This window comes from Octopus sinensis, linkage group LG14 (genome assembly GCF_006345805.1).
Source record: "Octopus sinensis linkage group LG14, ASM634580v1, whole genome shotgun sequence".
NCBI lineage: Eukaryota > Metazoa > Mollusca > Cephalopoda > Octopoda > Octopodidae > Octopus > Octopus sinensis.
In genome coordinates this window covers 7271573-7294072 of record NC_043010.1, presented here as the reverse complement: position 1 = coordinate 7294072, position 22500 = coordinate 7271573, and the positions used below count along the sequence as shown (strand labels likewise).

The 22500-nt window shown below is 36.0% G+C and overlaps 1 protein-coding gene across 6 annotated transcripts in view; it reads left to right on the top strand.

Annotated features, from left to right (window-relative positions):
* The window catches only part of LOC115218743 (protocadherin beta-15-like), a 319818-nt gene that overhangs the window by 120934 nt on the left and 176384 nt on the right, over positions 1–22500 (top strand). For all 6 annotated transcript variants that reach the window (XR_005001782.1, XM_036508589.1, XM_036508588.1 and 3 more), the window contains one exon: positions 2094–4519. Coding sequence is in view for 5 of the 6 variants with exons in the window: in XM_036508589.1 (XP_036364482.1) it covers positions 2132–4519 (2388 nt within the window). In the remaining variant the exon portion in view is untranslated. The remainder of the gene's footprint in view (positions 1–2093; positions 4520–22500) is intronic.

The following is a 22500-nucleotide window of genomic DNA, read 5'->3' as shown; positions in this document are numbered from 1 at the left end:
AGGTATGCACACTAGTACCAAACACTTCTCAGCACCCACACTGCACACCATTATCCACACTGATAATATATGCACACACATGCAACATGCATAAATATATGCAGCATGCATAGAGAAAGATATATATTTACACACGTGCCGGTGACATGTAAAACGCACCATCCGAACGTGGCAGATGCCAGCACTGCCTGACTGGCATCCGTGTTGTGACACGTAAAAGCACCAACCAATCATGGCCGTTTGCCAGACTCCTCTGGCCCCTGTGCCGGTGGCATATTAAAGGCACCCACTACACTCACAGAGTGGTTGGCATTAGGAAGGGCATCCAGCTGTAGAAACACTGCCAGATCAGACTGGAGCCTGGTGCAGCCTCCTGGCTTCCTAGACCCTGGTCGAACCATCCAACCCATGGTAGCATGGAAAATAGACGTTAAACGATGATAATGATGATGATGATGTATATATATATGTATATATATATATATATATATATATATATATATATATATATATATATATATATATATATATATATATATACATATATATATATATTTGTGTGTATATAAGTGTGTGAGTTTATGTATATAGTCACTGATAAAATATGCAATTATAATATGTCATTAGAATATATAATTTATTATGTATGTACATATGTGTGTATGTATGTATGTAGCTATTTATGATCAGCCAGAATTCATATCGGTGCCAAAAGTGTTACACAGACACAGGACTAAGTTTCATTTCTTGGTCTCTGAAATAAATTCTGGCTAAATGTAAGAATGCAGACAGTGTAGTACGCATATTTGGAAAGCTCACACACTAAACAGATATATTAAACTTGTTATTATGGTTTAATATTGATAAAGTGAGATTATTCTAATGTTCATCACACTCTGAGCCCTATCTCTCACTAAGCGATATGAAGATGAGGTTCATATATCGTGTCTGCATAAGATTTTTGCTGTTCATTTTCAAAATATTACTACCCCATCCTCCCTCTTAGATTTCCTCAGAATTTACCGGCTGAAGATTGTGAAAGCCTTGTATATTTCCATAATGAATTTCTAGCACACTATATATATATGAATATGTTTTATGCTCTAACACTGGTATTGAGTAGTCTTTTTTCTGATCACTACCAGTAATGTATATGTGTGCGAATGTGTGTGTGTATGTGTGTTTATGCATGTATACATGGGCATATGTATGAATGTGTGCATATATGAGTATATATTATTGTAGCAAATGGACACATATGTCTATCTGTTTATTTATTTAGAAATACGTACTTATATACATACATATATATATATATGTATGTGTATTCGCACACTCACACATACACACACAAATACATATGTCTATTTCTCTATCTCTCTCTATCTCTCTCTCTAAATACTTACATATATATATATATATATATATATAGAGAGAGAGAGAGAGAGAGAGTATGTGAGAGATGTGCTCTCTCTCTTTCTCTCTCTCCTCACCGACATACCCCCACACACATACACACATAAGCAGACACATGCAGACAACACTATACACACACTTGAACAATAGATTTAGTTTACTTCAGGATAACATCATAGAAATATGTTCAAAATTTCTATAGAATTTTTATATGATGCCAACTGAAGCGATGTACACCTGTCGTGTTCATGCTAGAATGGTCAAACAAATATTAATGACATGAAAATAGAAATACGATTATCTTTGTTACAGTTGATGGGAATGTATTTTTTTTTTAATAATAATATACTTTGGTCATTCACATATTAATGTCATTATCCTGCTGCCTAGGAAGACCAGAAATGTATCTCTTGATTTTTTTTTTTTACTCACATAAATACTGAAACAGATAATTTATACATTATAGATATAAAACTAATAATTTAAGATGTTATGAACATAAAATATGTTTTTCTATAATTTATACATTTGGGATTTGATGCAGTTTTTAATGAGAATTTATCTAACTATACATGTTTCAAATAAAATTATAAAGGACAAACAAAATTGCTTTGCAGGAATTGTGTATTACCAATTGCCACAGTATATTATATTATCTTTATTTTATTCTTTTCCAGAATTTACGAATGGTTTGATAACTATTTTGCACTAAGATATGACTTATCATCCATACATACTGGAAATATTTGTGAAAAACATGTTTGTACAAGCACTAGTACACATATTTTTTCTCCATGTCTGTGAATGTATTGACTTTACATATTACGTTGAAGAAGGTAAAGATCCTGGATTTTACTTGGGTGATATCAGAAGCGATACGCATTTAATGAACAGTATCCCTATAAAAGACCACTATTTAATCAAATTTAATCAACTGCAACAACATGTTACGGATAAACGCCAGTTGTTTAATGTTACCAAAACTGGTAAACTCTACACTGCTCAAACACTGGATGCTGAATCTTTTTGTAAATACAATACTGAGTGTTTTGAGATGGTGGATATTGCTGTTCAGAAAAGGGAATCCTTTATCAAGATATTAGAAATTAAAGTTATCATCAAAGATATCAATGACAATTCTCCAAAATTTCCTACAGATGAAATTAACCTCGAGTTTTCTGAGGGTGATAAAAAGGGAAGTAAGCGATCAATTGCAAATGCAATTGATCGCGATGTTGGTATATTTAATTCTAAAATTATATACCATCTAGAGAAAAAAGAAAACGAGCCCTTTGAACTTGCTGTTTATAAAAGAGTTGATGGCTCTAACAACCTACAAATTATTTTAGAAAAAGAAATTGATAGGGAAATAAAAGACAATTACGTAATTCGGGTTATTGCAAAAGATGGCGGAATGCCTTCTCTACAAGGAATTTTAACTGTGCATATATCTGTCACTGATATAAATGACAACCCTCCCATTTTCTCTCAGAACATTTACAATATTACAATAAACAATGGATACCACAGAGGGGAATCTGTCATCGTTCTGACAGCAACAGACTTAGACACAGACAACAATGGTAAAATTTCCTATCATTTCAGTAGCAAAACAACAGATTTAACCAAATCACATTTTGATTTAGATGAATCAACTGGAGAGATTTTCTTTCATGGTAAATCTACAAGTGGCAAAAGAGTTACCTATAAACTGTTCATTGAAGCTAAAGATGGAGGTTTTCCTCCTTTGAGTAGTATAGTTATGGTTCGAGTTAATGTCATCAATCAGCAGAATAATGCACCAGAAGTAGATATAAAATTTGTTACTGAATCAACGGGAAATACAGTCACAATATCAGAGAGAGCAGAAGTTGGTAGCTTTATTGCATTTGTCAAAGTTATTGATAATGACACTGGCCAGAATGGTCATGTAAGTTGTGACCTACAACATGAAAAGCTTCAGCTTCAAAGCTTCGGCCAAAAAAAATACAAAGTAGTTGTTAAAAATTCTGTTGACCGGGAAACTGAAAATCAAACTGATTTTACCATTACATGCGAAGACAAAGGATCACCACCTTTAAAAACTCAAAGGAGATTCTCTATTCAGGTGATGGATGTCAATGATGTACAGCCAAAATTTTCCAAAGATTCTTTCAAGTTCCTGACCTATGAGAACGAAAAACCATATTTTCCTGTTGGCTTGATTAATACCATAGATCCTGATCTTGGACCAGGTGGACAGTTAACTTATTCTCTATTGACTCAAAGATATACACTTCCTTTTGAAATTTCTAACTTTGGTTTCATTTTAACTACAAAATCCTTAGACCGAGAACAACAAGATATATACAAATTCAGAGTTTTTGTTAAAGACAATGGAATACCATCATTAAACAACACAGCCAATGTCATCATTGAAGTCATGGACAAAAATGACAATGCCCCTTATTTTATATTTCCTAGTGTTAACCCTTTTAGCTTGGATATTTATTACCATCCACAGAGTAAAAAAGATATTACTGTTTTGAGAGCCTCAGACAGGGACAGTCATGTGAATGCTTTTCTTAGATATGAAATTTTAGGTGGTAACGATAAGCAGTTATTTACCATTAATCCTTACACGGGTGTATTGTCATTCTCTCGAACAGTTTACCAAAATGATGCTGGATCATATGATTTGAAATTCATAGTCAAGGATAGTGGTATCCCAGTTTTATCAACAGTAACTACTTTATCCTTGACGCTTACAGTTAGTAATAAGACATCTAAAATGTTAACTCTACCAGATACCAAATCAGATGATAAAATCCACATTAATCTTGTAATAATTATATTATTGGCAGCTGTGATAGTATCAGTAGCCACAGTAGTGTCGATAACAGTGTGTATTGTACGGAGAAACCACCAGAGAAATACAAATTACAGAGCAAACGTAAATACTGCTAACAAAAGTATGAGTGCCAGTAGACAGCCTGGATATGATAGTGAACAAATGACACTTCAGTATGATGTCCCCGTCCCCGTGGCAACATCTTTTAGCAAGAATCGGGGCTCTTTGCCCTCTGAAATATATTGTCAGCCCAACCGAGAAAGAAGTCTTCCTGTAAGTTATTTAATATTCTTACTTCATTCAACTATGGTAACTTCTTTAAAGGAATAATCTACAAAGAAAAATTACTTTTGAATATGAAAAGATAATTGCTTTCCAAGTTAAAGAAATAAATTTCATAAAATAGTTTGCATTTTCTAAAGCAAAAAAAAAGACTATATTAATTTACTGCTTCCTGTAAATTAATTTATGAATTAGTTTAGTGTTAACATAGTTGAGAGTTTTCATTATTTTAATGTAAATATTTTGTGAATTGCTTTTGTAATTATTATTGTTATTGTTTTTATTTGTAGTGATTGGTCGTTTGGTGATGTTGACTAAATGTCATTGTTGTTGTTGCAGTTGAATTATTACTATTATTATTTTCATTATTAATATTATTATTATTATTATTATTATTATTATTATTATATTATTATTATTTATTATTATTATTATTATTATTATTATCATTATTATTATTAGTAGTAGTAGTAGTATGTTACTGATGGTGGTATACAGTATTTGACATTTTATTTTATTTAATATTTACAAAAACCAAACAACATATCAGGTTTGAAATTAAAAACAAAAAACAAAAGCATTTGTATGGTATCATGTGGTAATTATGCTGTCAGTTCCATATTATTAATTCTCATATTTATATTTAGTTTTCTCATGTATAAAGAAAGACGCACAGATGGCATGAAAGAGAAAATTATATAAATTTGATGATAGGATACGATATCAAAGTTTGACTGAAAGATTTGAGACCCTAGAAAATAATTTGAAAGCATATTCTTGTCTGAAAGGAAATAAAGAAGAATCAAGTGAGAGACTTCTTTGTATCATTTTCCTATTACAAAAGGTCTGACATTTCATTACACAATTTCAAAAATATTTATTAAATTGTTGGCTTCCATACTTGTAAATTTATTTTGAATCTGATATAAAACAATATTGACAAAAAAAAAAAAAAATTACATATAGTTTCTAAAATATTAATCTAGAATACTCATTACCAAACAGGATAATAAGCAATCTTTTAAAATTTTCCATATGGCTAACCACTAAGGGTGGGTGTTACTGTAGCTTTTTAGCCCCAGGAGATCATCATCTCCAGCTGGCTTTAGGCACTCATTCTGTGCTCTTATGATATTTGCAAAGGGAAGCCATCCCTCTCTCGTAAACCGTAAAACGAGAGAGGGATGACCTCCCTTTGCAAATATCATAAGAGCACAGAAAGTGTGCCTAAAGCCAGCTGGAGACGATGATCTCCTGGGGCTAAAAGCTACAGTAACACCCATCCTTAGTGGTTAGCCATATTGAGATGGCTAGTATACTTTACGTTGTCGAGCAGTTACTGTTTACATCTCGTTCAGAGATTTATTATTGCTATTAAAATTTTTTATTCTGCCAAAAGTATTGAGCTTATCTGTAAGTGCTAATTGATTTCTAGGTAAGCAAACACAATGCCTCAACAGGGAGTGGTATAGTACAATTCATTATGTGGACCCTAGTGTTTGCCCACTACTTAGGACACTACCTAATTCTAATTCATCCACAAGACCAGCAATTTTAGGGAAGTGGGGTTAACTGATGCCATGCGATTCAATACTTGATTGCTACATTATTTTATGACCCCAAAAGGATGAAAGGCAAAGCTGATGTCTGTGAGATTTGAATTTAGGATGTAAAGAGACAAAGCAAATATTGCGAGGCATTTTGTCTGAAACCCTTATGATTTGGCCAATCCACTCCACTTAAGGACAATAATTACTACCTGCAATGATCATCTGTTATTTGCTAAGGAATAGTTTATTTTCGTTGTTCTGCCAATAGTTTTCTATAGAATTTTACTCCAATTTTTCCAGTTTTACTTTTTTTTTACTATTTATAGCAAGCATAGCTGAGTGGTTCAAAAGTTTGCTTCCCAACAGCAGAGTTTCAGGTTCAGTCCCATTGTGTGTCACTGTTTTTAACTATAGCCACAGGCCAACCAAAAGCCTTGTGAATGGTTTTTGGCAGTCAGAACGTGAAAGAAGCCTATTGTATATACATACATATATGTGTGTGAGTGTGTCAGACTGGAGCCTGGTGCAGCCTCCTGGCTTCCCAGACCCCGGTCAAACCGTCCAACCCATGCTAGCATGAAAAGCGGACGTTAAACGATGATGATGATGAAGATGATGTATGTGTACATATATTTATATATTTATCAGGTCTTCCCATAAGTTCTGTCCGAATTTTGAATACAGAAAACAAGTGATCAAATGTTATATTTAATTGAAATTTAATCATTAATGTACTTTCCCTGATTATCTATGACTTCCTTCCATCTATTTACAAGCTTTTAAATCTCATCAATGTAAAACTCTTTCGGTTTCAAAGTGAAGAACTCTGAAATGTCAGTTTTGAACTTCTCCTGGCTTGCGAAAGTTATGTCCCCCAAATAATTCCGTAAACTACGAAACAAAGGGTACTCTGAAGGAGCAAGGTCGGGCGAATAAGGTGGATGGGGAGATTTTTCCCAACCAAGCTCTTTGATCTTCTGTGATGTGATCTTTGCAGTGTGGGGTCGTGCATTGTCCTGATGAAACATCACTCCTTTTCGATTCACTAAAGCAGGTCTTTTTATTTTCAAAGCTTGGTTCAAATGCTCTAATTGCTGGCAGTAGACTTGAGCATTGATTGTTGCATTAGGTGGTAACAATTCAAAGTGAGTTACTTTTTTGCAATCCCACCAGATAGAGAGAAGAATTCTTTTTCCTATGAAATTCCCTTCTCGGTTGTGATTGAGCTTTTTTCCTTTCACCAATCCACTGCTTATGACGTTTAACATTTCGATAGAAGATCCTTTGCTAAGTTGTAGGATATGATGTGGTTTTTGTCACGTAACACAGTATGTTGAAACTCACAAATATTGCCATATATGAAGAAATCTCTGGTAAAAGAGGTACAAAAAGACCGCAAAGGTAAGTAGATGTGTGACATCAAACCTCCTTTTGTGGTCTTTGAGATAATCAAGTGCTATATGGTTTGAAGTTTTTTCAGGAATTTCTTTCTTAAAGATTAGTATGTTTCTTAAGGATTTGAGTGAGAATTTGGTAATAGATATTTTAAAAACTTTCTTAGATTCATGCCCACTAAAAAAATGCCACATGCATCATCATTCCAGTATTTTGTTTAGAGTAAAATATTGTAGTTCTTCATCTACAGAATGGTTTATGTGGAGTTGTCTTTAGTTTGGCTTGTAATTTCATGTGTTACTATTAATAATGTGATAATATATTGAAAACAGCAAGAATTTTAATTCAGATTCCTGATGCCTTTTTTCCTGCATACTTTGAAATTTTGATTTGATAAAATGAATGTTTTGGGATCCAAAACTACAAAAAAAAGAGTAAATTTTTTTTATGTAAAAATTAAATTAAAATCTAATTTTTTTTTATTAATTCAAAGTTTGTTTTCAGTTTTTATAGAATTTCAAATTAAATTCAAATTTCTTCACTACTGAGGCTTTTTTAAATGTTATTACTGCCCACCCCAACCTGAATTTGGTTTATGGAACCATATCCAGTTAATCCAAAATTTTAAATTTTGGAGAACTTAAAAAAAACGAGAAATCTTTAAAGATTTCCCTTGCTCGTTGAAATGTAAATATTTACAAGATTCTATCTCCGGTTAAGCTTACATTTAAAACCAAAATATTACTTAACATCTATTTTTTATTTCTTACACCGATAAGTGTGTACATTCATATTTAAATTGTTTATATATAATTATCTATATAGTCATATGCACAAGCACACATACACATACTCACATACATAGACACACTCACTTACATACACACATGAATGAAGCTGTTCCTATTAATTTCTAAACACCTTACATAACACCATCTCCTTCTCAGTCAAGGGGTCCTTTAGACTTGCAAATTACAAATACCAAGTCATGAAAATAAAGGTATGCAGTACACTTTGCAAGTGAATGATATTAGGAAGGACATTCAGTCGTAGAAAAAACATGCCAAAACTGAGACATTGAGAGAAAAGGGAGTTTTCTTACCTGTTGGAGCCTGTTTAACCCTCCAACCCATGGCAGTAAGGAAAGTGAATGACAATGATGATGATGATAACAATGTTGTCAAAACCATTCATGGCCTACAGTGGCACCAATGCTTCCAGTGTAAATACCTATTTCTTTACTACCCACAAGGGGCTAAACACAGAAGGGACAAACAATATCGACCCCAGTGCATAACTGGTACTTAATTTATCGACCCCGAAAGGATGAAAGGCAAAGTCGACCTCGGCAGAATTTGAACTCAGAACGTAGTGGTAGACGAAATACCGCTAAGCATTTCGACTGGCGTGCTAACGTTTCTGCCGACTCGCCGATGTTGACACCAATGACAATAATGACAATGATGACAACAACAATATTATTTACGTGTGAAGGCACATGGCTCAGTGGTTAGAGTGTCGAGCTTACGATCATGAGTTTGTGAGCTCAAATCCCGGACCGGGCTGCGTGTTGTGTTCTTGAGCAAGACACTTTATTTCACGTTGCTCCAATTCACTCAGCTGTAGAAATGAGTTGTGACGTCACAGGGGCCTAGCTGTATCGGCCTTTGCCTTTTGCTTAGATAACACTGGTGGCATGGAGAGGGGAGGCCGGTATGCAAGGGTGACTGCTGGTCTTACATAAACAACCTTGCCTGGACTTGTGCCTGGGAGGGTAACTTTCTAGGTGCAATCCCATGACCGAAGGGGGTCTCAGATTATTTATGTATAGGCAACTTAAATATTTCTCTTTTATATTCACTTACTGATGAGTACTTATAAATACAAAGTAATATATAAAATCTTAGACAACTGCCAATGGTATCTACTAGCAACAATTAGTAGGAATTCATGGAAGAATTATATAAATCAAATTGCCATGAAGCATATAGAACTTAATGTCTAAAGGCTTGCTCTTCATATGTCAGAAAAGAATTGAGAAAAAGTGTTATTGTCACTCTGGCTGTAAGCAATTAAAATATATTAATGTTTGATGTCTGATTTTTGTATATTCCAAAAGAGTCTAATGGTTTAAGTGGGATGGTTGTTTCAATATGTAATACAAAAGAAGCTACAAAAGAAGAATAGATGTAAGATATATTTTCAGATGTTAACATGACTTATAACAATGTCATCTTATATACATTTATGCTCATTTCCATATGAAGTAGCCTGTACATCCATGCATTTCAAAGAGGATATGAAACTGTGATATCTTACACATATTCAATATATTAACATCAAAAGCACACAGTTATATTCATACATTCTATTTAGTTTTTAATATTAATTTTTACAAAATTAGGAAAACAGTAATACCATATTAATGGAAATTTATTACAGAATAAAATAATGCTGACATGATGTGTGTGTGTGTGTGTGTGTGTGTGTGTGTGTAATTCCCAAAGGCGCACAAAGCAAAAATCAAACAGAATTGAGAAAAAGCAACATTGTCCAATTCCACATAGTCTTTAGTCTTACATAACAAAAGACTTTCTAAAACTTCCAAACTATATATATATATATATATAGGCACAAGTAAGGGTGTGTGCTTTGTAACCACAATATTTCAGGTTCAGTCTCACTGTGCGGCACCTTGAGCAAGTATCATCCACTATTGCCAAAGGCCAGCCAATACTTTGTGAGTGGATTTGGTAGATGGAAACTGAAAGAAGCCCACAAACACATATAGTGTGTGGGTCTTTGTGTCTGAGCTTGTGGCCCCACAATCACTTGACAACTGATGTTGATGTATTTACGACCCCCGTAACTCAGTGGTTCAGTAAAAGAGGCCGATAGAATAAGTACTGGGCTTACAAAGAATAAGTCCTGGCATTGATTTCTTCAAGTAAAACTCTTTAGGGCAGTGCTCCAGCATGGCTGCAATCAAATGAGTGAAATAAGTAAAATAATAAAAGAATATATATACCACACTTAAAAAAAAAGTACTGGGTCGATTCATTCAACTAAAAACTCAAGGTGGTGCCCCAGCATGGCCTCAGTCTAATGACTAAAACAAGTGACAGATAAAAGAAAAGATATACATACAAATATACATACATACATACATACATACATATATATATATATAGGCATTTTTTTACCTCGGATATACTTGTTGCTTATTTTGATTATATATATATCATCATCATCATCATCATCATCGTTTAACGTCCGTTCTCCATGCTAGCATGGGTTGGACGGTTCGACCGGGGATCTGGGAAGCCAGAAGGCTGCACCAGGCTCCAGTCTGATCTGGCAGTGTTTCTACAGCTGGATGCCCTTCCTAACGCCAACCACTCCGTGAGTGTAGTGGGTGCTTTTTACATGCCACCGGCAGAGGTGCCACGCGACACTGGCATCGACCATGATTCGGATGGTGCATCTTACATGCCACTGGCATGGAAGCCAGTCAAGGCGGCACTGGTATCGACCACGATTCGGATGGTGCATCTTACATGCCACCGGCACAGAAGCCAGTCAAGGCGGCACTGGTATCGACCATGATTCGGATGGTGCATTTTACGTGCCACCAGCACAGAAGCCAGTTTAGGCAGTGCTGGCATTGGCCACGTTCAGATGGCGCCCCTTACGTGCCACCGGCACAGGGATCACAATTGCAATCACCATTGATTTTGATGTCTAATCAATAAGTCTCCAGACTGTTGCCATAGTAATGAAGCTAAAGCACATGGAGTGAAGCTGCTTGGCACAGATTTACCTTGAACTCTGCTGTGCAGGCACACTAAGCTTTAACATTCTAGCTCACATCTACTACTTACAACAGTGCTTGGAAGGAAGGTATGTAGTGTGTGATCGTTGCATTGACCATGACAGAGAGAGTAGTCATCATGACACCTGCTCAAAGGCCTATGCAAAGTTGCAGGAAGTGTATGGAGAGGAATGTATGAGTCACACATAAGAGTACGAGTGGTTCAGATATTTTGAAGGTGATTGAAAAAATTCCGATATTGACAAAAGTTCTGGGAGACCTGCAACCAGCAAAAATGAGAAAAGCATCACAAATGTGCATGCAGCTGTGAGGGGAAATCATCGAATTACCATCCGTGAGTTATCAGAGGATGTCCAGATTAGTTATGGTTCAGATCAGTCCATTATCACTGAAGATTTGGGTATGAGATGCATATGTGCCAAGTTTATGCCAGAACTGCTTTCAGTTGACCAAAAGGTCACTTGGAATTCAGTTGCACAGGATCTCCATGATTATGTCGAGAACCATGAAAACTTTGCATAGGACTCTGAGTAGGTATCATCAAGCTTTTGGCAAAATTTGATGCAGATTCTCTGCTCAACGTTCTCTGTCAGGGCCAATGCTATGATCACACGCTACACACCTTCCTTCCAAGCACTGCTGTAAACAGTAGAAGTGAGCTAGAACATTGAAACTTAGTGTGCGTGCACAACAGAGTTTAGGGTCAATCTGTACAAAGCAGTTTCACTCTCTGTGCTTTAGCTTTGTTACTATAGCAACAGTCCTGATACTTATTGGTCAGAATACGTATATATCAGAAGTTATATATTAGAAGCTATACAAAAGTAAGCTAGAGACGTGCAAGAAACCAAAAAAACTTATCAAAAACACCCACAGGAAACATATGAAGCTACAACAGATCAAAACAATGCCTGGTAAGTGAGAATTGCTTGAAGGCATTGCTTTAATTTGTTGAATAAAAATTGCTTTAAAAAGAAGCAAACTCCATGGCAACAGAACAACAAGAAAGGTCACACTGAAAAAAAAAATTATAAGAAAGAAAAATTGAGATAGGCGCAGGAGTGGCTGTGTGGTAAGTAGCTTGCTAACCAACCACATGTTTCCGGGTTCAGTCCCACTGCATGGCATCTTGGACAAGTGTCTTCTGCTATAGCCCTGGGCCGACCAATGCCTTGTGAGTGGATTTGGTAGACGGAAACTGAAAGAAGCCCGTCATATATATGTATATATATATATGCGTGTGTGTGTTTGTGTGTCTGTGTTTGTCCCCCTAGCATTGCTTGACAACCGATGCTGGTGTGTTTATGTCCCCGTCACTTAGTGGTTCGGCAAAAGAGACCGATAGAATAAGTACTGGGCTTACAAAAGAATAAGTCCCGGGGTCGATTTACTTGACTAAAGGTGGTGCTCCAGCATGGCCACAGTCAAATGACTGAAACAAGTAAAAGAGTAAAAAAGAGAATAGTAAAAGCTACATAGATATATCATGTGCATATATCAATTTATTCTGCAATACACATTGAAGGAATCCTATGCCTTTATGGTGACCCATTTGAAGTCTAAGAGAGGAAAGTACAAATATATGCTGGGCAATAATGGATAATCCTGGGATATGAACTCTTTGTACCACAGAAAAAATATAGCTTTTACACAAATTATGTCTACTGAACAGGCGACATGAAGTAATGTTGGAAGCACTCCGTCGGTTACGACGACGAGGGTTCCGGTTGATCCGAATCAACGGAACAGCCTGCTCTTGAAATTAACGTGTAAGTGGCTGAGCACTCCACAGACACGTGTACCCTTAACGTAGTTCTCGGAGATATTCAGTGTGACACAGAGAGTGACAAGGCCGGCCCTTTGAAATACAGTTACAACAGAAACAGGAAGAAAGAGTGAGAGAAAGTTGTGGTGAAAGAGCACAGCAGGGATCACCACCATCCCCTGCCGGAGCCTCGTGGAGCTTTTAGGTGTTTTCGCTCAATAAACACTCACAACGCCCGGTCTGGGAATCGAAACCGCAATCCTACGACTGCGAGTCCGCTGCCCTAACCACTGGGCCATTGCACCTCCACCATGAAGTAATGTTACACTGCAGGCCTCAGAATAAATTTATTTTTGAAAATTGGTGAAATCTACAGACACAGTTAATATTTGGTGACGAAATAGAAGTAGATCCATGGTAAGGTGACAGTAGCTATTAGAATGACTGACTAGCCAGTCATTCTACATTGGTTAGCTTGAGCACACATGCTATACTACCTGTAGTAGGAGGTAGGATATTGTAGTTTGTAGGACATCATTGTTGGTAGGTAGGTCACTAATACAGTCAATACTAACTATATAGAACAATATTTTACAGAAGCTGCAACTAAAAGCAAAATGTCCAATGAACGGACAATGGAAAAGATACCATGACAATATCCCAAATTTATATTCAATAACACTAGACAGAACACCACCTCAATCAATACTGACTCCAGCACAATGATAGTACAAAGAAGGTAGATACTGTATGGCAAACAGTTAAAATGGCAGTATGGTAATAATCAAGAAAATGTAGCAAACAAGAGGAAAAAAAAAATGACAGAATATTCAGTGATACAACACACCCAACAAACAAAAACATGGTTCAAATTTCAGCACAAGGCCAACAGTTTTGAGGGAAGGGTATTAGTTAATTACTAATTAAAGGTGACGAGCTGGTAGAAACATTAGCACGCCAGGTGAAATACTTAGCGGTATTTCGTCTGCCATTACGTTGTGAGTTCAAATTCCGCCGAGGTCAACTTTGCCTTTCATCCTTTCGGGGTCGATAAATTAAGTACCAGTTATGCACTGGGGTCGATGTAATCGACTTAATACCTATGTCTGTCCTTGTTTGTCCCCTCTGTGTTTAGTCCCTTGTGAGCAGTAAAGAAATAGGTATTTGTTAATTACATTGACCTCAGTGTTCAAATGATATTTATTTTATCAACTCTGAATGAATGAGAAATAAAGTCAACTTTGGTGAAATATGAACTCAGAACTGGAAGAAATGCATCTAAGCATTTTATCCATCTTGCTAATAATTCTACCAGCTTGCTACCTTAAACATACTAAATTAATAATTAAAAATATAAACCAAATGCCTAACAAGTGAAAATAATATCCACATATAACAGAATGAAGATACCATTTTGTACGTGCATGTGTATGAAAAAGTTGAAAAACATTGGTGTTTAGAAATGAAGGCAAAAGTACTCAATATACAAAGTGTATACTCTTACTCTTTTACTTGTTTCAGTCATTTGACTGCGGCCATGCAGTAGCACCGCCTTAAATCGAGCAACTCAACCCTGGGACTTATTCTTTGTAAGCCCAGTACTTATTCTATCGGTCTCTTTTGCCGAACCGCTAAGTAACGGGGACGTAAACACACCAGCATCGGTTGTCAAGCAATGCTAGGGGGACAAACACAGACACACAAGCATACACGCACACACATATATATATACATATATACGATGGGCTTCTTTCCGTTTCCATCTACCAAATCCATTCACAAGGCATTGGTCGGCCCGGGGCTATAGCAGAAGACACTTGCCCAAGGTGCCATGCAGTGGGACTGAACCCGGAACCATGTGGCTCATTAGCAAGCTACTTACCACACAACCACTCCTGCGCCTATAACTCAATAGATGAAGTTTATTGAGCTGTAACACTGAATTTCATGTCCCCAGTTATTCAAATGACTAAAGCAGAGAGGCAGTGTAACATTGTATAAGCAAAAATATTCAAAAACACATCACAATATTATTGGTTATCAAGTTTTAATTGGATGCTGGAAAATCGTTTGGAAATGTGTCACACATATATCATTTGACTACAGCCATGATGGAGCCTCACTTTGAAATGTTTTGTCAAGCAAATTAATCAGAGTGTTTAGTCTTTAAGTCTGGTACTTATATATTAGTCTCTTTTGCTGGAGATGTATGCAGACCAACACTTTGTCAAGCAGTGGTGGAGACAAACACAAACATAAAGCCACACACACACATTCATATACACTTATGTATAATAGGTTTCTTCACAGTCTCCCTCTATCAAATTCATTCACAAAGCATTGGCCAACTCGGGGCTATTTTAGAAGACATGTAACCAAGGTGCCATGCACTGGGATTGAACGTGTAACCACGTGGCTGAAAAGTGAACTTCTTAGCTACATTTTATTTTATTTTTATTTTATTTTTATTTTTTATTTTATTTAGTTTCAGCTCACAAGCTGTGACCATGCTGGGGCACCACCATTTGAAATGTGTATTGAAATGTGTATTGAAATGTATGCATCTATTTAATTGTCACACAAAGAATTCATATGCAAAGACAAGTGATATTCTCATGTCTTCAGTTTCGTATATACAAAACAGTGGAGGCGCAATGGCCCAGTGGTTAGGGCAGCGGACTCGCGGTCGTAGGATCGCGGTTTCGATTCCCAGACCGGGCATTGTGAGTGTTTATTGAGCGAAAACACCTAAAAAAGCTCCACAAGGCTCCGGCAGGGGATGGTGGTGATCCCTGCTGTACTCTTTCACCACAACTTTCCCTCACTCTTACTTCCTGTTTCTGTTCTACCTGTATTTCAAGGGGCCAGCCTTGTCAATCTCTGTGTCACGCTGAATCTCCTCGAGAACTACGTTAATGGTACACGTGTCTGTGGAGTGCTCAGCCACTTGCACGTTAATTCCACGAGCAAGCTGTTCTGTTGATCATATCAGCTGGGACCCTCATCGTCGTAACCGACGGAGTGCTCCCCGATATACAAAACAAAGGAAGCTATAAAGTGGCAATTGTTAATGTAGTTTAAGCATTCATGAATAACTGAATGTTTTTTCTCCATTTAATGATTGTCTTTCTGGGCATGGTGAATACATTATGAGAAATAAAATATTTGAGCCAAGTAGTATTTGGCAATCCCTCAATAAATATTGAGGAAAGCATCTTCAAAAATTCCCTAATTCAATTTTTTTCCCTAAAATTACAGAAGATCTGGCTTCTGGAGTTGCTAATGCAGGGGAGCATGTTCTATATTGAATGAATAAATTTTATAACTGTTAATATTATGATCCTTTAAAATCCATATATATATATATATATATATACACACATACACACACACACGTGTGTGTGTATGTGAGTACATGTATGTGTACATGAGTGTGCACACATGCGTATGTGTGTGTGCACATGTGTGCATGTATATGTGCAAGAAGAGGCTGGTGAACATTTAATGTTTATAAGCAACGATAAAATTTCTATGCAAAAAGTAGAGTGCATATATTCGAATAAATCCGCGTCATTTCTCTTGCGCTGCATTTTCAATGATGCCAGCTTCCTTGCATATTATTTTAAATTTTAACCCCACTTAGAAGGAGTTATAGTCTATTAATTTCATATTTAATTTCAATTAATTCAAGTTTTTTAACTCATAATTTTACATATGTGAATTCATACATTATTCGAATTGAATATGCAGAATTTATTCTTGAGCTATTTTTCCAGGTAATATTACTGATATTATATAATCTACATCACCACATTAACCCCGTCCCTCTCTTTCATATATATATATATATATCTGAGATATATACATATATGTGTGTACATATATGCACACACATGTATATATGTATATATGCACATATATATATATATATACATGTATATACTTAGATATGTATACCTGCATGCATACATACATGCATACATATGTATGCATGTTTGTATGTAGAACTCTTAGTTTTGTCATCTGCATAGATTATGTTTTGCTGAAAAGTTCTAATAAGATAAAAACCTATTCATAATTATCACCACTTCACTTTATAACCAAATCCATTCCTACACTGAAATTCTAACATTTTCAGCTAAGTGATTTACTGGAATAATCTCCTTTGTTTTTGTTTAAAACACTGCTAAATATAATTTTGTTGAATAATTTCATGGATAATCTCAATAAGTAGAATTTTTTATCACTCAGTATATCGCATATTTGAATCCATGTTGAAATTAGAATACATTTTGTAGTGTCATGTATTAAATGAAAGCTTTGTTGCAACAAAATTCGATAGACAAAGAGAAAAGAAGTGGTGAATGAATATGTGTAGGAATAAATGACAAGAGAAAGAATAAGTTGGGTGATGTGAAATAGGAACGTGAGGCAAAAGTAGAAAAGAAGGGTGTAAGTGATGAATGTAAAATAAGCTAGGATGAAGCAAAGTAAAAGATATACAATCTTCCTAATGTCAGAAAAGAAAGTAGAGGGTTATGATGGGAGTAATTGTTCAAACAGTGGAAGGAATGATGAGAACAAAAACGGTATGAGAAAGGAGAAAATGAGACCTTTGTATAAACCATAAGAGATTTTTTCAGAAAGAAATATTCAAATTTTCAAATAATTTTCAAAAACTGTCTTGAGCTTTCAAAGAATGTTCAAAGCATGTGGAGGATTATCAAATTTTTAATAAATTTACAAATCAATAAGTGGGAAAGAATAATGATTATCAACATATCAATGTTCTGATACCAGCTTTCCAAAATTTTTTCTCTTCTCATATTTAATACATTAAATAGACAAATTTGTGTGTTATAGTTTTCATAAGTATATACAAAGGTATGAACCATCTAAATAAGGTTTTGTGTACTGACCAGCAAATTCTGAAGTTCACTAACTGTTTATAGAATATTCTTACTAAGGCAAGGAGTTGATGCTACACATTTTTGTATGTCTGAAAGAATAAGTGTGATAGATGTTCCTGTTTTTGAAAGTATACTCAGTCAGTATAGTATATTTTCAAACTGTTTGGTTTGGCAGAATTACCATCGACTTAAGCACAAAAGCCTGATGGGCATTTGCCATTGTGTTAGGGACAATATGATTGTAACAGTATGTAATTATTATAAGGTTGAATAATTTCCAGAGATAAGTTGTTATGCTTTCCTTTGTCACTAGATATTTAATTAGTGTGATAATTTAGTAAATGTTACTATCTTTTAGTGATTTTTTTGTTGAAAATGTTCTAGTGCCAATGATGGTTTGTAAAATTTTTATGTAATGTGGTTTAAGAACGTTCTTACTTTATAAAAGTGCAGCATTTAAACTAAAAGGATGAGTCTGCTAAATTATTTATGTACAAATTTTACAAACAAATGTTCTGTGAACACATACACACACGTACATATAAAGTGCAACTCTCTTTCCTTCTATCACATTGCAGCTAAATAATAGATACACGTGTAATGTGTGCTTCTATAATATGTATATTCTTACAAAGTCGACATTAGCATAAATGGATTTTTGTGTGTAAGGAGAGATGTGTGTGTATACATATACATATGTATGTATCTAAGTACAAGAGAGAGGAAGAGAGAGCGACAGAGAGAGAGAGAGGGAGAGAGATAGAGAAAGAGATAGAGAGAGAGACATAGATAGAGAGAGAAAGAGAGAGAGAAAGAGAGAGAGAGAGAAGGAAAATGCAAGAGAAGTTTGTTTCCCAATCGTGAAAAGAGTACATGCATTCCTTCAGGCTATGGAATAATATGAATTGCAAATGAAATTGAACCACCTCTAAAGCCATACATTCTCTGAGCATCTTCTTATTTGCCACTTGTGCATTTGCTATCTCTTTCTTCGTAGCCTTGTTGGCTACTGTCTTGTAACTTTCATATGCTGCTTTTTCTGCTCCTGTACCCAACCGCTCTCAACCATTCACTGAACCTCTTCCTCTTCTCATCAGCCCGTTTTCTAACTTCATTATCCCCATGACAGCATTTCCAAACATACTCATCAATAAGTCTGAAAAATGGAAAGTCAATGTCTTTAAAGGAGTTGGGTGCTTCTTTTGTTTTGTCACATGTAACAGAAGCGATCACTTTACTATTATCGATGATAGTTACACCTATCTGTAAGTAGTTCAGCTTTAGAGTTAAGCACATGGTAAAATATAGAATATTTATTTATACATAAAAATAGGGGTGGGGTGCTGAGGGTATTTTGTGGCCATGAGGGGTGTGGTGGCCCAAAACGCTTGAGAATCTCTGATATACATGCACACATAAATGCGTGTGTGTATGTGTGTGATTGGTTGTTTTTTGCATAAACACAAAGTGTTCAAAGTGCATCCTTCCAAGAAATACGTACTGTCTGTTATAATTGTGTGTTGGTAAACTGGACTATTTCCTTATACATAATGTATACTTCAATGGATTAATAAAGAGATGTGGTTGGCCGAGTAGTTGGCTGTATTGTAGGTGATATCCCAATCGTTTTCATCAAGTACTTGGGTTTAAAATTGAACAGGAAATACAGTATATGGCAGCAAGTTAAGATACATTTGCAATATTTGATTATGATTGTTGGAGCCAGGTAACTGATAATTTAAAGTCTTCTGAGAAACAAATTCTACAGTTTTCAGGTCAGCAGCAGTACTTTGTCTATGATAACACATTTTTTATTTTTCCTTGTGTCCTTTGACTTCCAACTGTATTTAGAGAATGCAGTGGGATTTTCCTGGTGATTGTGACAAATGAATTATTGTGTCAGTGTAGGTGGCTTTTCAGTGTTGGTCTTTTTACATTATATAGAAGGATGAGCTGATGTAAGAAGGGGTCATTGGGCGATATAGTATTTTTCTTTTCAATGGATTAATGAAGTCTTTCCTGGACTAGGTTTCAGCAATCTATTTCTGCTATCTAATATCTCTCTTTTACACCTTTACTCTTTTACTTGTTTCAGTCATTTGACTATGGCCAAGCTGGAGCACCGCCTTTAGTCGAGCAAATCGACCCCAGGACTTATTCTTTGTGAGCCCAGTACTTATTCTATCAGTCCTCTTTTTGCCAAACCGATAAGTGACGGGGACATAAACACACCAGCATCGGTTGTCAAGCAATGCTAGGGGGACAAACACAGACACACAAACATATACACACACATATACATATATACACATATACGACGGGCTTCTTTCAGTTTCCGTCTACCAAATCCACTCATAAGGCTTTGGTCAGCCCAAGGCTATAGTAGTAGACACTTGCCCAATGTGCCACGCAGTGGGACTGAACCCGGAACCATGTGGTTGGTAAACAAGCTACTTACCACACAGCCACTCCTGTGCCTTGCGAGTGTTAACATTTAATTTTTTTTATATCAGGGGCCTGTCAATGGGGATCCTAGTCCACACATTATCAAGGTATTATATGATATATATTATCAAGGTGTGATATAGTATATAGTAGATAGGGCTAATATATCTATTTCTCTGTGGATTGAAATAATGACGAACAGCCTTAATCAGTTTGAGAACCTTATTGGGTCCATCATTATCATTATTATCACAAACTATTACATTATATGTTAGTTTGCTGGGATATTGACTTGAGATTTGGTGACAACAGCAAGTCTCTTAAAATCTCATGAATCTTACTTAAGAGTCTTCAGAATTCGGGATGGCACCTTTTACTGGTTGACATTGAGAATCTTAATTCCAATATCCTTCAGATTTTTATTATTATTATTATTATTATTATTATTATTTGTTAGTTCATAAGCAAATTGCAGATAGATAGATAAATATAGATGTATGTAAAACATGTCTGTATATATATAAGTAGCTTGCTTACCAACCACATGGTTCTGGGTTCAGTCCCACTGCGTGGCATCTTGGGCAAGTGTCTTCTGCTATAGCCCCGGGCCAACCAATGCCTTGTGAGTGGATTTGGTAGACAGAAACTGAAAGAAGCCTGTCGTATATATGTATATATATGTATGTGTATGTTTGTGTGTCTGTGTTTGTCTCCCTAGCATTGCTTGACAACCGATGCTGGTGTGTTTACGTCCCCGTCACTTAGCGGTTCGGCAAAAGAGACCGATAGAATAAGTACTGGGCTTACAAAGAATAAGTCCCGGGGTCAATTTGCTCGACTAAAGGTGGTGCTCCAGCATGGCCGCAGTCAAATGACTGAAACAAGTAAAAGAGTAAAAGAGTAAAAGAGTATATATATATATATATATATATATTCGCCAGATTCTTTATAAGAGTTCGTGTATTGAAGCATATTCTGTTAAGTCTGGGGAGAGTAATTTTCTTATAATGTAACACACTCACCGGTAAAATTTCCACTTATTTCTTATTTTTATTTTCCTAAAATTTTCCTAAAACTTTAGGAAAATAAAAATAAGAAATAAGGGGAAATTTTACCGGTGGGTGTGTTACATTATAAGGCACAAAAAGAAAATGACTCTCCCCAGATACAACAGAATATATATATATATATATATATATATATATGTACGAGGTCTGATCAATAAGTATCCGGACTGTTGCCATAGTAACGAAGCTAAAGCACGTAAAGTGAAGCTGCATGGCAAAGATTGACCTTAAACTCTGCTGTGCATGCGCATCAAGTTTTAACATTGTTGCTCACTTCTGCTGTTTACAGCAGTGCTGGAAAGAAAGGTGTGTTGCATTGGATCGTCACATTGACCATGACAGAGAAAGTTATCATGGTGGCACCTGCTCAAAGTCCTACACAAAGTTACAGAAAGTGTATGGAGAGGAGTGTTTAAGCCGCACACAAGTGTATGAGTGGTTCAGACGTTTCCATGATGGCCGAAAAAATGTCAAAAGTTCTGGGAGACCGTCAGCCAGCAGAACTGAGAAAAACATTGTAGGTGTGTGTGTGCAACAGCGAGAGGAAATCCTCAAATCACTATACGTGGGTTATCAGAGGATGTGCAGATTAGTTACAGTTCAGTTCAGTCCATTATCACTGAAGATTTGGGTGTGACGTGTGTCTGCCACGTTTGTGCCAAAACTGCTTTCAGCTAACCAAAGGGACACTCGGGTTTCAGTTGCACAAGATCTTGTTTGAGTTGAGGCCTATACTCTTTACTCTTTTACTCTTTTTACTCTTTTACTTGTTTCAGTCATTAGACTGCGGCCATGCTGGAGCACCGCCTTTAGTCAAGCAAATCGACCCCGGGACTTATTCTTTGTAAACCCAGCACTTATTCTATCGGTCTATTTTGCCGAACTGCTAAGTGACGGGGACGTAAATACACCAGCATCGGTTGTCAAGCAATGCTAGAGAGACAAACACAGACACATACACACACATACATATATATATATACATATATACGACAGGCTTCTTTCAGT